Source organism: Chinchilla lanigera, unplaced genomic scaffold (assembly GCF_000276665.1).
Source record: "Chinchilla lanigera isolate Chin_1 unplaced genomic scaffold, ChiLan1.0 scaffold00050, whole genome shotgun sequence".
In the NCBI taxonomy this organism is placed as follows: domain Eukaryota; kingdom Metazoa; phylum Chordata; class Mammalia; order Rodentia; family Chinchillidae; genus Chinchilla; species Chinchilla lanigera.
This window is the reverse complement of record NW_004955451.1, coordinates 13,551,645-13,566,715: the sequence shown is the minus strand read 5'-3', so window position 1 is coordinate 13,566,715 and position 15,071 is coordinate 13,551,645. Positions and strand designations below refer to the sequence as shown.

Here is a 15,071-nt window from a genome sequence, read left to right as displayed (position 1 = left end):
GGCCGCGCGCCGCCGCCGCGGACCTCCCCCGGGTGACGCCACTTCCGGGAGTCCTGTCCGCGCCCCCTTCTCGGGGCGTGCTTGCGCCGGCCGCTCCTGCGCGTGACGTAGCTCGTGCCCCGGGCCGCTATTGGCTGGGACCTGAAGCGTTGGTCTCCTGCCCTAGAGACCCCTCGCTTTTTACTTCCTGGGTGCTCGTGCCCGGGCTGTCCCCGCGGTGGAGTAGGGCAGGTCCCGGGGACCGGGCTAGTCCTAGGAGACAGCCGTTGATTTGGGCAATTATCTATAGTTCTTGCCCCGCCCATGCTGCTTGCGATGTATGACCCTGGCCGAGACAGTTCGTTAATCTGCATCCTCTCCCGGCGTCCACTGGAATGACAGCGATGAGCACTGTGTTCTAGAATCCGTGCTGTGCGGATGAGTGCTAACAACCGGCTTTCTGGGCGAGGAAAGGGAACGTATGCGTGTATGTTACATAAGTGTACCATGAATTTTGCTGATGCAAAGGATGTGTGGAGCCCAGTTTACAAATAATAATGAAAACACAATGGCAAATTCCATATCACTGATTCTCAAAGAATGTTTCACTGATGTTTGCTAAATTCCGTGCGTGTGTGTGTGTGTGTGTGTGTGTGTGTGTGCGCGCGCGCGCGCGTGTTGCTAGGAATGGAACAACCCAGGGCCTCCCCTTGCTAGGATTGAGCTCAGCCACTGGCCTATATCCCCAGCCCTTGCCCAGCGCTTCCGTGTATAGACAAACTGGTCACAGTAACCAAAGGACAAGGCTCTTTGTTGATATTTTCCTCTGTTAACGGAAAAGGACAGTGAAAAGGAAAAGGCGACCTGGATTGTCAACAATGGGATCAACCTCTCCGCTGAATTCGAAAACAGTTATCAAATACTGGAAGAATATATCCTTTATTTTTGTGCTATTCACGCAGCTACATACAGACATAACACAAGAAGTTTAAACCTGAATTAGCACACTCTCCATCACTTTCTTACATCTAGGTAATCCACAAAGCAATAAATCATGCCCTGATTTGTAGCACTTGCCTAAGGGCTGATTTCAATCTGTCAACCTGATCTTACTAGACAGGGAGCTAGAAAGAGATGAGCTGAAACATACCATTCGTGATGTGGTAATTTAAGCGTGCAGATGAGCCAGGTGTGGTGGCACACGCCTGTAACTGCAGCACTCCAGAGGCTAAGACAGGATGATCAGCGCAAGTTGGAGGTCAGCCTGGGCTAAGTAGCAGACCCTACCTCAAAACACACACATACACACAAAATGATATTCATGCAGGTACAGTGGACATAAATAATCCCAAGAGCACAGGGGAAATTATTAGGAAATCATGAGTTCCAAGAATTTATTGCCTTTGTTTTTAATGTAATTTATACATTTGTAGTATCCTTTTCTTTTCTTGAGACAGGGTCTTGCTCTGTAGTTTATACTGGCCTATGGAACTGGCCTCAAACTCCCAGTAATACTCCTGCTTCAGCCTCCCAAGTGCTAGGGTTACAGGCATGCACCACCACACCCAGCCGTTTATTTTTTGCAGCACTAGGATCCAAACCTGGGGCCTTGCATGTGCTAGGCAAGCACTCTATCACTAAGCTACATACCCTGCCCTATAAACTTACATAATTTTATTCCTAATACTGGCTATGTTTAAAAACTGCCTTATAAAATTGAGCAATTTTAACAATTGACTTTCACAAGCCGGGATGACCTCAATTCATAGAACCACTTCGCTTTGCTTATATGACAGGGATGTTGTGAGGATCGAATAAGATGATGCTTCTGGCATGGAAGAGGAGAGACAGGAGTGACAGGGAGACCAGTTAGGAACCCATGGCAGACTGGAGTCATGGCGCACGCCTGTAATCCCAGCACTTGGGAGGCTGAGGCAGGAGGATCGTTGTGAGTTCAAGGCCAGCCTGGGCTACAAAGTGAGCTCAAGGCCAGCCTGAGCTGCACAGCGAGACCAACCTTGTCTCAAAAGAAAAAAAGAAAGGCACCCATGGCAATCTTCCCAAGGGAGACAATGAAATTTACAAGGGATAAGGAGCATCAGCCAGAAGAATTTAGCAGCTTCTGTACTTGAAGGCACATGGAAGGGAAGAAAAATCCAGGTGTGGTGGCTCACACCTGTAATCCCAGCACTCAGGAGGCTGAGGCAGGAGGATCGTCGCGAGTGTGAGACCAGCCTGGGCTACAAAGTGAGCTCACGGTCAGCCTGAACTGCATAACAAGACCCTGTCGCAAAAAGATGAAAAAAAAAAAGAAAGAAAGAAAAGAAAAGTCCAGGGTCTACTGAGGCCAGCAGCCCAAGGGACCTTTTCAAAATGAAAATTTGTTCACAGCCTGCACTTATAGTTGTTCAGCATTCTCATTGCTCCTAGGCTAAAGACAAGAGTCCTTAAAGAAGCATGTAGGGGGGCTGGGGATTTAGCTCAGTGGCACAGCGCCTGCCTGGCAAGCGCAAGGTCATGAGTTCGATTCCTGGTATTGGAAAAAAAAAACCAAACCAAAAAAAAAAAAAGAAGAAGAAGAAGCATGTAGGGCTGTTATGGTCTATGTCCGAATGTCCCCCCCAAAGCCTCATGCAGTCATAGGGTGGCTTCTGGAGTTTATGGCTGATCCATGGTCCAGCGTTGGAATTATGGATGTGAGTGCTACACCCGCCCTGGGGCGGGTAGTTTGCATACAATGAAAGGGAGGGAAAGAGCCTGCTGGCCCCTGCTCCCCCCTTGTGCTCTTGTTGTTTTTGCCATCTTCCGCAGCCATGAACAGTTGCCCTCTGCCCTGTGCCACCCTGCCTTGGAGCCACTGGAATATGGACTGAAACCTCCACAAACTTTGAGCTAAATAAACCTTTCCTTCCTTAATATTTGGGCATCAGAGGGCCGGGGATATAGCTCAGCGGCATAAGTGCCTGCTTGGCAAGCACAAGGTCCTGAGTTCGATTCCTGGTACCAAAAAAAAAAAAATATTTGGGCATCAAGTATTTTGTCTCAGCAATGAGGAAAAAGTCACCAAGACAAGGGCCCTGTGTGACCTGACTGCTCCCTCCCTCTGACTGCAGCTTGTCTCTCCCCATAGCCCCATAAGCACTGTGGCAGTTTCCCCCATGGATGGCCCTGTACAAGCGATTCCCTTTTCTCCTCCTTGTGCTTGTTAAATTCCTGCCTACTCTTGTGATTGAGCTTCCTAGCCAGGCGTTGTGGCGCGCACCTGTAATCCCAGAACTCGGGAGGCTGAGGCAGGAGGATTGCTGTGAGTTCGAGGCCAGCCTGGGCTACAAAGTGGGTTCAAGGCCAGCCTGAACTGCATAGCCAGACCCTGTCTCAGAAAAGACCAAAACCAACAACAGCAACAAGGTAGATAGATACAGAGAGAGAGAGAGAGAGAGAGAGAGGTACAGACTGAGCTTTCTCCTCACTCCACCAGGGAGAGCTGCCTGCCTGGGCCTTTTCTTCTCTCTGAGCTCTAGGTGATTTGACTAAATGCTGGCCTCCCTCCTGCACTGTAAACTTTAGGAGGGCAGGGCCGTGTTTGCTTTCTGCCCCTGGGATTCTCCAGGGCCAAGGACTCTGGTGGCACGGAGTGGGCCTTAATACATCCGCGTGGAATGGTTCCGCAGAGCCTCCTGACAAGGAGACCTCTCTCACTCGGCACTACAGAATCAGCAGGGAGAAACTGACTAAAGCTGATGGGTCACTGAGCCAATTCTCAGAAAGACGCCGGGGCAAGCAAAGCCGACCGTGTCTGACTTTCAGCGTCTCATTCTCTTCCTTCCCTTTCCCCAGTGCCTTATCAGATGTCTCTAGAGTTTCTAGGAAAAAAAAAAAAAAAGAGAGAGAGAAATTGCTCTAGGACCCCAGAGCACCCGAGGCCTCAGAAGACCACCTAAGACACAGGGTTCTCTGGCAGTGTGGACCCAGGAATTAGCGAAGGCGACGCCTGTGGCTCTGCAGCGCCCTCTGCTGTGCAGTCACTTGCTCGGCCTCACAGGGGCTGCCTGCGTCAGCCGTGGGTGCAGGGAGCTCCACTTGCAGGGGGCAGATGCGCCTGCCCTCTGGAAGGCAGAGCAGGGAATGCTGCCTTTCCCTGTTCCTTCACTCTCTGGGCCTGTAGCCTAAATGCTGGAAAAACATTTAAAATTGAGCTCCAGACAAATGATGGTATCTTTGTGTTTGTGTGACTTGAATTTCTGTGGTCCTTGAGCTCACTTTTTTGTTGTTTTGGGTGTTTCTTGGAGATGGGGTCTCACTCTGTAGCCCAGGCTGGCCCCAAACTTGCAGCGCTTCTCTTGCCTCTGTCTCCCAAAAGCTGGGCTTCTGTCTCTGGTTCTGGCTCTGTCTCTGGCCCTGGCTCTGGCTCTGTCTCTCTCCACATAGGATCAGGGATGTTGTTTCCAGCTCTGCCGCTAACTGGTTTGTGGCCTTGGGAACAACACTTTGCTCTCAGGGTTTCATTTCGCTCTCTGTAAAAGAGAAATCCGAGCCATGGGCCAGAAGGTGCAGTCCTGACATCGGGAGGTTCTGCTCGGCATTTGCCGCCCTCTCCCCTTCTCTCTCCCATGCTCCTCGCTGAGGTTCCAGGGCAGAATCACCTGAAGTCACCTATGCAGCCAGGGAAGATCTTAGCCACCTCTTCTCTCAAGCTTTGGTGTCCCAGGTCACTGAGTGGGTACAGGAGGTGACAAGTAGAGGTGGCTAAGATCTTCCCTGGCTGTCACCTCCTGTACCCACTCAGTGACCTGGGACACCAAAGCTTGAGAGAGAGGCTTAGAAGAAGAGAAGCCGAGAGGGCTTGTGCAACCGGCCTTTGTGGCCCACGCCGGTAATCCCAGCTCCTTGGGAGGGTGACACAGGAGATCACAGGTTCACGCCAGCCTGGGTGGGCCGGGAATATAGCTCAGTGGCACAAGTGCCTGCCTGGCAAGCACAAGGTCCTGAGTTCGATTCCAGGTACCAAAAAACCATTAGCTCACAAGGTCAGCCTGACCTATATAACAAGACCCTGTCTCAAAAAACAAAACAAACAAACATAAATAAATAAAATAAATGTTTCCACACCCTGTCTCAAAAAGACAAAACAAAACAAAACAAAACAAAACAAAACACAAAAGCCAGGCCTGGGGGCTGGGGATTTAGCTCAGCGGCAAAGCGCCCGCCTGGCAAGCGCAAGGTCATGAGTTTGATTCCTGGTATCAGAAGAAAAACAAAACAACAAAACAAAACAAAAAAACAAAAGCCAGACCTGGTGGTGCACGCCTGTAATCCCAGCACTCGGGAGGCTGAGGCAGGAGGATTGTTGTGAGTTCGAGACCAGCCTGGGCTACAAAGTGAGCTCAAGGCCAGCCTGAACTGCAAAGCGAGACCCTTTCTCAAAAAGATAAAAAAAGAAAAGCCAGGCTGGGCAATTTAGTATATCCCTGTAGCAAAATAAAACATAAAAAGGGCCAGGAGCCAATCATGATGGCTCACCCTTGTCATCCCAGCACTCAGGAGACTGAAGCAGGAAGATCAGTAAGGGTTCAAGGCCAGCCTGGGCTACACAGTGAGACTCTGTCTTAAACACCAAAAACAAACAAACCACCACCCTGCCCAGCCTAGGGATTTATTATTATTATTGTCATCATCGTCATCATCAACATCTGTGACAGAGATTACAAACTGCCTCAGCCTCCCGAGTGCTGGGATGACAGGCTACACTGCCATGCCTGGCAGAGGGGGAGGATGTTATCATAATTCCCTGAGGATGATGGCAGTTTCATTGGGCAGAGTAGGGGAGTCAGAGCTTTAGCTTTGAGTCTCAAATAATCTAATAATAAGCAGCTGCATAACCCTGGGGGAATCTCTGAGCTGCAGCGTCTGCATCTGTGAAATGGGATTAAGACTGTGAGCCGTCCATGGCTGTGGGGCAGGACTGTCTGAGATGATGGGCGTTACGACCTGCCCCCAGCCTGAGCCTGGTGACACGAGGCTCGCCCGTCCACCCTCCGCGTCCTGGCCTCAAATCCCAGAGGAGCAGCTTGGTGTTGGGGGCACAGCCGGGCCCCCGATCGTGTCCTTTGCGCGACTGCCAGGGTGCGGAGGGGTGGAGAGCGCGGGGCTGCGTGGCTATGGCTCCCCACCCCGGATTTGCCCACCTCTCCTGCTGGAGCAAAGGGCAGGGGGAGGAGGTGGCGGGACTGGTCCCTCCTCTCCCTCCCTCCTCTCCGGACAGATGTGGGGTGGGGCGGAAAGGGGTGCTGGGCCAGGATTAAGAGGGGGTGGCGCTGAGAGAGCAGAGGCAGGGTCCTCATACCAGAGGCTGGCAGTGATGAACGTCGGAGAGAAAACAGGCAGGATGGCGCGGGCGAGAGACTGAGAGAGCGGAGGAGGCCCGAGCAGCCGTCTGCCTGGGCTCCCCTGAGCCCGCAAGCCCCTGGGCAGCCCGGAGCCCAGGGTCCTAGGAGCTGTGCCCAGGATGGCTGCCGGGGCCACGCTCCAGCCCTCCCCCATGTGGGGGCTGCTGGGCTGCTGTTTCCTCTGTGGCTGGGCTCTGGGGGCCCCGAGGCCCCTCCGCTCCCTGCCCCTGCTGCCCACCCAAGCAGAGCCAGTACTGGCGCCTGTGTGGATGCCCCCCCAGGGCACCGAGGCAGCCCTGGCTTTTCTCTACTCCGGAGACGCCCACCAGCTGGCGGGCGCTAACTGCAGTGAGCGCTCCAAGGCTCCAGGGGCAGAAGCCAGGCCAGGGCTCCCCGCGGGGCTGCAGAGGGCAGCGGGCACGGTGGCCCAGGCTGCCAACTTCCTCAACATGCTGCTGCAGGCCAACGACATCCGCGAGTCCAGCATGGAGGAGGACGTGGAATGGTACCAGGCCCTGGTCCGCAGTGTGGCTGAGGGAGACCCCAGGGCCTACCGGGCTTTGCTGACCTTTAACCCTCCGCCGGGGGCCAGCCACCTGCCGCTGGCCCTGCAGGCCACCCGGAGGGGGGCGGAGACCCTCCTGCAGGACTTGTCGGGCAACACGGTGCGTGAGGAGAGCCCGACAGAGGACCCGGATGGCCCTGGCCTGCAGAAGCGGGTGCTGACCAATGACCTGCGGAGCCTTGACAGCCCCAAGTGGCCCCAGGGGGACGGATATGTGGGGGACGCATGGCAGGTGAGGCTGTCCCCGCCCTTCCTAGATTGCCAGGAGGGCCGGCTCCGTCCCGGCTGGCTGGTCACACTCTCTGCCGCCTTCTATGGACTCAAGCCCGACCTCAGCCCAGAGGTCCGGTAAGTCAGGCTCTCACAGCTTTGGGGGGTGGGGCCGGGTCGGGGGCAGGCGTCAGCTCTGTTCTGCCCGGGCTGTTCGCCAGAGCATGTGTGTGTTCGGGGGCACGTTTGTGCGTATCTGCACACAGCTGTGTCTGCAGCCTGTGCTGGGAACCTGCTAATGCACACAGGTGTGAGTGTACACGCGTGTAGGGGTGAATCCACTGACACGCCCGGACCCGGGTATAAATGAGTGTCCTGAGCACACGCGTATGAGGTGGGTGCACACGTGTTGGCATGCGTCTCTGCACAGGCACACACGCTTAGGTGTGCGGGGATGTGAAGGCACAGGTGGGCACAGGTCTGGGCCCTCAGCTCGAAGGCGTGAGCGTGCAAGGCAGGAGAGGGCTTGGCTTGGATGACAGTCCCAATCTGCGTATCAGAGTTCTTAGGGTAGCCGGGCAGGCACCCCCGCCGAGGTAAACCTGGTGCTGGGGGCTTGGAATTAATGCCCTTCCTGTCCAGGAGTGGGCTGGGTCAGTCCTAGTATCATTCCTTTTGGTACTGTTTTTTTGAGACAAGGTCTTGCTATGGAGCCCAGGCTGGCGTCTAACTCAGTGACCCTCCTGCCTCAGCCTCTCAAGTGCTGGGCTTACAGGTGTGGGCCTGCACATTCTGCTTCCTAGGACCAAGTGCGGTGCCTCTATTCCTGCATCAGGCAAGCCCTGCTGTGCTGCCCTCCTCACCCAGGGGCTTGTGATGCTCCTCCAGTAACTGGTCCCGCTCTGCTCCCGCCAAGAGGCTGCGGGCCCTGTGGGTCGGGGGTGGCAAAGGCACACAAAGGCGTTCAACAATCAGCCTCTTCAGCTCTGCCCCCAGCAGGGTTTCCCCCGGCAGCCAGGCAGCCTGGCTCCTCACCAGCTCTCTCCCTGTGCAGCCTGGAGCTGGGCTAGGGACGCTGTGGGCCAGGCAGCTCCAGACTGGGGTCCCAATTCCTTCCGTCCTGGGCTGTGACCAGTTCAGACCCCGCTTGGGCAGGGTGAGGGGCGGTGAGTGTGCGTCGAGTGTGTGTGCGTGTGTGCGCACACACAGTGGGAAGTGTGAAAATCCCCCCGATGGGTCAGCAGAGCCCCGGCTCCTCATGTCTTGACACGTCCCCTCCCTCCGCCCGTTACAGAAGCCAGGAAATAACAGGAGGTGGAGAAGGAGGGATGGGGCTGAAGGCGTAGTGGGAGGGGGCTGCTGCTACAGTGACAGGGTTGACAGCGCTGGGAAACTCTGGCGCCCAAGGACACTTCAGCATCCCTTGCTGTGGGCCTGGCTGCCCATTCCCTGCCCTAGGGGACAGGTGCAGATGGACATAGATCTCCAGACTGTGGACATCAATCAGTGTGCCAGTGGCCCCGGCTGGTTCTCTAACACACACCTGTGTGACCTCAACAGCACGCAGGTGAGGAGATGACACTGCCACCACCCAGCCCCGGGAGCAGCCGACAAAGCCACCTGGCATCGAGGGCTTCTGGGGAATCCCTAGTGACTGGCAGAGGTGAAAGTCCAGGGCTTTTAACAGCACAGCTGCTCTGCCTCTGCCCTACTTGAGGAGCTCAGTGCTTCAGGCTTCCTTCCCAGGGCCACTTTTTTTTTCTTTTGGTTTTTTGAGACAGGATCTCGCTATGTAGTCCAGGCTGGCCTTGGACTCACTATGCAGCCCAGGCTGGCCTCAAACGGGTGGCGATCCTCCTGCCTCAGCCTCCTGAGGGCTGGGATGACAGGCGCGCACCACCATGCCTGGTAGTTCATTTTTTAACCCGGCCACACATCCGTGTTCCCCGGGTGCACTTTTGTTTGATTGCACAGATGCAGCCAGATTAGGGCGCATCAAAGTGGCCCAGGGTATAGGAAGCTTGGCCTCGGTTTCATAAGCACCACGCTAAGCCTTTGGCGGAAGGAGGTCAGGGGCTGCCTGTGGTTAAGCCCATCCCTTGCCCACTAGTGTCTGATCCCAGCCACTCCCCAGGCCGTGTGCTCATCCTCCCTGCCTGCCTTGGAGGCCTGCTCCACCCCTGCTGGGCAAACGTCAATGGGTGAAAGTGGAATAAGGGTCAGCCTCGACCTCCCACCCGCTGAGCATTAGCCTGGCCTTAGGGCTGCAGAAAGCAGTCCCGCACCGAAGCCAGGTGGCCTGTGACAGAGGAAGCTGCTCCTCCGTGGGGGTCTTTCCAACCCCCCGGCGGGCAGCCTTTGAAGCAGGACACAGGCTCCCGAAGTACGCCTGGGGCAGAGATCCCGGCTTCTGCCTGGGCCTATCGGCAGCTGGGCACAGGGAAATGAGACTCGTGTGCCACTGTCACGGCCCGTCTGAACGAGAGGCTGGTCTGTCCCAGGCTCTCTGCTTGGATCCTCCTTGGGAAGGGACAACAGTGTGTTTTGGGGGGTGAGGTTTCCAGAGGGAAACTCCCCAAGGATCAGGGAAGGCTTCTGGTGGGGCCCCCAGTGTAGTCTCAGAAGCCACGGATAGGGAGCAGATGGGCCCCGAACTCTTCCCAAGAAGGCGCCGTATAAACGTGCATCACCCTGTCCCACACAGTGTGTCCCCCTGGAGGGTCGGGGCTTCGTCCTTGGCCAATACCTCTGTCGTTGCCGACCTGGGTTCTTCGCGGCAAGTGGCTCTGGGGGTACGTGAGTGCGGGGGGCCAGGCGGGCTTGGGTGAGGGAGGATCAAGGCGGAAGGCAGTTCAGGGGCGATCGGGAAGGAAACTCCAGGTGGGGCATGGACAGAAGCTAGAGAGAAGCAGGGGGCGTCAGTAGCGCTGTTTGGGGGTGTCTGCTTCTGAGAATGAGCTCACCATGTGGTGTGCTGCCAATTGGCCTCCCAATGGGCCCCAACCTAGCATGTCTTCCTGTTCCTTGCCCTCCAAGGGGGGTACCCACTCCCTCGCCTCCTTGGCCAGGGTAGCTGTCAGAGCAGAAGGCCGGGATTCAGGAGCCCCGCTGCACCCCCTCCCTGGACCACCTTGTTCTTTGTAGGACTAGAGGAGGGTGCTGCACAGCCCACTGGGCCATTCGGGTCCCAAGGCAGCGCGGGGAGGCTGTTGCGGTGCCAGACGTGTCCCGAGGGCTGCACCGGCTGCATGGATGCCACTCCGTGCCTGGTGCAGGAGGCCCCGGCGCTGCGGGCAGTGGTGCTGACCTGCCAGGCCTGCTGCATGCTGGCTGTCTTCTTGAGCATGCTGGTGTCCTACCGCTGCCGCTGGAGCAAGGCAAGCCAGGTCCCACCTCACTCCTGCACACACTGCCCACCTCAGTGGAGACCTGAGCTACCTGAGGCCACAACTAACTTGGAGGGCAGGGCTGGGTGCCAATCTTGACTCTAAACTTCATTCATCATGCAGTGTCAGACAGGTGTCCGAGTTGCACAAGTATCGAATTAGCTGGGCTTTGTGCTGCACGTTGATCTCAAACTTGCAACCCTCCTGCCTCAGCCTCCCAGTGTGCAGGGATTACAGTGTGCACCACTGAGCCTGGCTAACTGGATGTTTACTGGGCAAGGGCAGGGTGTCCCATTCTGAACAGGGCCCTCCAATCCAGGGCCTGGAGGATTCCAGCAGGTCCTTGCTTGCTCTGGCGGCCTCTGATTGGAGCCCAGGGTGGGGCTGGGAAGGCTTGGGCCGTTGAGGTGCTGTGCGAAGCCCCAGCCTTGGGCAGGCTCAGTGCCAGCCTAGCTAAGAGCCAGGGTGGACAGAAGGGTAGAGCTGGTGTTCCAGCCGATTCAAGGGCCAGAGCGAGCCTCCAGCGCCTGAGACCCTCCAGCACCCTGGTCTAGGCACTAACCCCTCATGCCTGCTCACCGCATCTTCTCCTTGGGCCACAGAGGATCCGGGCATCTGGAGTCATCCTGCTGGAAGCCATCCTTTTTGGATCCCTGCTTCTCTACTTCCCCGTGAGTCTGTGGCCAGCGGCTGGACCCACTTCCCGGAGCCCCCCAGAGCCGCACCCTGGTACCCTGCAAAGCCCAGAACCCTTTCTCCTTACCCGCAAGTGGAGTGGCCACTCCTTGCACCCAGCAATGGCAGATAGTGCAGCACGCTCTGGAGCCAAGCCGCTCCAGGCTTCCAAGAGCTCTGAGACCTGCCAAGTGATGTGGGACCCGAACCTCACTTCTGTCCCGCTGTGCCTGCTCCTGTGCAGACAGGGCACGAAGACGCATCTGTCGCGGGGCTGCTGGGAGAGAGGGCTCCCCCGCTGGTACAGGTTGGGCCTAGCAGAGCAGCTCTTCCTGCCCCTCCCGCAGGTCTTCATCCTGTACTTCAGGCCCAGTGTCTTCCGCTGCATCGCTCTGCGCTGGGTCCGGCTGCTGGGTTTTGCCACCGTCTATGGCACCATCATACTCAAGCTTTACCGGTAGGGCCCGGGGCAGACCTTGCCCTCGCACCCCCAGCTCTTCTATGGGAGGGAGTCTTCCACGGCCCGCACCCGCGCCCACAGCCCCGCGCATCGCCGAGCCTTCCCTGTTGGGCCCCTTCCTTCCGGGGGGCAGGGAGCCGCGGTAGGGACCTGAGAACAGGTAAACCTGGGCTCTGGCCCTCCCCGCCCCTCCGCTTTCTCCGTGCCCCCTGCCCCTGCAGAGTGCTCCAGCTGTTTCTGTCCCGCACCGCCCAGCGCGGCGCGCCCCTGGGCAGCGGGCAGCTGCTGCGGCGCCTGGCACTGCTCTTGCTCGTCGTGCTGGGCTTTCTGGCTGTGTGGACAGCAGGCAGCCTGGAGCGAGGCCCGCTCACGCCCCTGGTGGCCCGAGGCCACACTCCCGCCGGCCGCCACTTCTACCTCTGTCACCATGACCGCTGGGACTACGTCATGGTCGTGGGTGAGCCGCTCAGCCCCCTGGGCTCCCTCTGGCCTGGTTGTCCTGGCTTGTACCCAGAGGCTCCCCCCCTCAGAGGGTAGCAAGACGCTCAGTTGTCCCCCCGCCCTCTATCCCCAGCGGAGATGCTGCTGCTGTGCTGGGGCAGCTTCCTGTGCTACACCACCCGCGCTGTGCCCTCGGCCTTCCACGAGCCGCGCTACATGGGCATCGCCCTGCACAACGAGCTGCTGCTGTCCACCGCCTTCCACACGGCCCGGTGAGCCAGGCCTGGTACCTTCTCACTGCCCCCTCCCGGGTGCAGCAGGCGGAGGACAGGCCCCTCCGCTCCCCCACCCCACATCCCCAACAGGTGACAAGACCAGGAAGCAAGCCCCACTCCCAACGCCCCTCCTATTCCCTTTTAAAATTTTTTATTTTGGGGGCCAGGGACGTAGCTCAGTGGCATAAGCTCCTGCCTGGCAAGCCTGAGGTCATGAATTCAAGTTTGATTCCTGGTACAAAAAAAAAAGTTTTATTTTTAGCCTGGCATGGTGGTGCGCACCTGTAATCCCAGCACACGGGAAGCTGAGGCAGGAGGGTCACTGGGAATTTGAGGCTAGCCTGGGCTACATAGTGAGTTCAAAGCCAGCCTGAACCATACAGCAAGACCCTGTCTCAAAGGGGCTGGGGATTTAGCTCAGCGGCAAAAGTGCCTGCCTGGCAAGCGCAAGGTCGTGAGTTTGGTTGCCAGTACCGGAGAAAAACCAAAAAAAAAAAAGAAAAGTTTGCTGTACCGGAGAAAAACCAAAAAAAAAAAAGAAAAGTTTGCTGGGGATTTAGCTCAGTGGCACAGAGCCTGCCTAGCAAGCACAAGGTCATGAGTTCGATTCCCAGTACCAGAAGAAAAACAAAAACAAACAAACAAAAAAAGAAATACAAGACCCTGTCTCAAAAAAAGAAAACAAAAAAAAATTTATTAACGCCTGAAATACATAATGTTCACATTTCTTGTGGGCAATGCTGCATGCACATAATACATTTTAATTCTTTTTACTTCCTCTTTTCCCCTCCTTCCCCCTCCCTCCATCTCTTGATCTCTGTCCAGCTTGCAAAAACTCTAGTTCCCTATTTCTCATGATCTATCTTTTATTTTGCTCTTTATTTATTTTTTGAGTCACTCATAATAAGAGAAATCAGGTGATATTGAAGCTGTGTGTCTGATTTATTTCACTTATTATTATGGTCTCCAGGTGCGCCCGTTTCCCTACAAAAGACTCAAGTGTCTCCTTTACAGCACAGTACCGCTGCACTGTGTGTAAATACATTTTCTTTATCCATGCATCTGTTGGTGGATGCACCAGTTGCTTCCGAGATTTAGCTGTTACGACGTGTGCTGTCCTCGAGTGTTGGGGGTCCTGTACGCCATCTTGCAGGACCCCCAACATATGCCTTGCACAGCCTCTCTTCTCCCTACCTTCTTTCTCATCCCTCAGCCACTTGAGCCCCAGGCCCGCAGTGTGTCCGTGGGGACCTGGTCCTCTGGTGTGCAGATGAGCCCCCAGGAGGTCCTCATAGAGTCGAGGGCCTGTGGAGCCTGGCAGGCTTCTTGGAGGTGGGGATGACGTGAACCTTGGGACAGCAGCTCCATCCTGAGGAGGGCAGGAAGGAACACGCCCTCCCTGGCGGGGCTCAGGGCTGGCGGGGCCCCCTCCTCCCGCAAGGATGATCAGCTTCTCCCACTCGGCTCCAGGTTCATGCTGGTCCCCTCCCTGCACCCGGACTGGACCCTCCTCCTCTTCTTCTTCCACACCCACAGCACCGTCACTGCTACGCTGGCTCTGATCTTCATCCCCAAGGTGAGGGCTTCCAGGGCCCTGCTAACAGCGCTGTGGGGTAATAGCGCCCTCTGCAGGTCAGGGCGAGGATGACAGAAGGCTGTAAGCGGGCGAAGGAGCCCTTGTTAAGGAGCTATGTACCCTGCGTCCATCCAGTCCGCGGGCCAGGGAAGTGAGTGCTAGGGCTGCAGGGGGTCCCTTCAGCACCGCTGTAAGGCTGGTGCATTGTGCAGATGTGCTTGGAAGCAGTGACAGGGACGGGCGTTGGAGCCGAAGGGCAGGGCTAAAGATGGGGACAGGAGGGTGGGTCACCCTGAGGGCAAGCAGGATGGGTGGTAAAACCCTAAGACCCGCATTTCCAAATCAGACAAGGGGGGAAGCTCGGCAAAGTAAAGCTGGGCCGCGCAGGGAAGGGGAGAGTGGGAGTGGACAGGGAGCCATGGTGAACCTTGTCGCCCGCACACTGCCCTGGCCAGTTCCGAAAGCCGGGGGGCACACCCCACGAGGAGATCTTGGACGAGGTGTATGAGGATGAGCTGGATCTGCAGCGCTCGGGCTCCCACCTGGACAGCAGCATCGCCTCAGCCTGGAGTGAGCGCAGCCTGGACCCCGGAGACATTCGGGTAGGTGCTGTCCCCGCCACCTCTGGTCCCAGCTCTCCAGGCCTGGGCAGAGTGGATGCATTTCCCCTGCCACCACCCGGCCAAATGCCCCTGCAGGTCCCCAGCCTCCCGGTTTTCCCTCGCTCTGAGACCCCCCTTCCTTCCTCATATCCACCCTAAAGTAAGCCTTGACTCTGAAGAAAGCCACACACCACCCATGGGGAAGGACCCCTGAGCCCCAGGACCCAGGGCCTGGAGGCCTGGCCAAGCGTCAGGTTAGAGGCACAGCTGTGAGCAAACCCTCAGTCCCGGTGTCCTCACGGAGGGCAGACTAAGAAACGCCTCAGTCTCCAGCAGAGCAGGATGGTTAGTGACCTAGGGGTAGCTGGGGCTGGGCAATTCAGGCAGTGAGTGGCCACCTTGTTAGTCTTTTTTCGTTTGTTTGGTTTTTTTGTTTTTCTCTGGTACCGTGAATCGAACTCACGACCTTGTACTTGCCAGGCAGGCGCTGTGCTGCTGAGCTAAATCCCCAGCCCA

The 15,071-nt window shown here is 56.7% G+C and overlaps 1 protein-coding gene across 1 annotated transcript in view; it reads left to right on the top strand.

The window, feature by feature from the left end:
* The first annotated feature begins 6,484 nt into the window (after positions 1-6,484).
* Positions 6,485-15,071, top strand: part of Gpr179 (G protein-coupled receptor 179) — a 14,238-nt gene continuing 5,651 nt past the window's right edge. Inside the window, exons 1-10 of the mRNA XM_005394606.1 lie at positions 6,485-7,278; positions 8,599-8,707; positions 9,845-9,932; positions 10,285-10,517; positions 11,129-11,197; positions 11,549-11,658; positions 11,883-12,118; positions 12,236-12,374; positions 13,848-13,953; positions 14,409-14,555. Of these exons, the coding sequence (XP_005394663.1) occupies positions 6,485-7,278; positions 8,599-8,707; positions 9,845-9,932; positions 10,285-10,517; positions 11,129-11,197; positions 11,549-11,658; positions 11,883-12,118; positions 12,236-12,374; positions 13,848-13,953; positions 14,409-14,555 (2,031 nt within the window). The remainder of the gene's footprint in view (positions 7,279-8,598; positions 8,708-9,844; positions 9,933-10,284; positions 10,518-11,128; positions 11,198-11,548; positions 11,659-11,882; positions 12,119-12,235; positions 12,375-13,847; positions 13,954-14,408; positions 14,556-15,071) is intronic.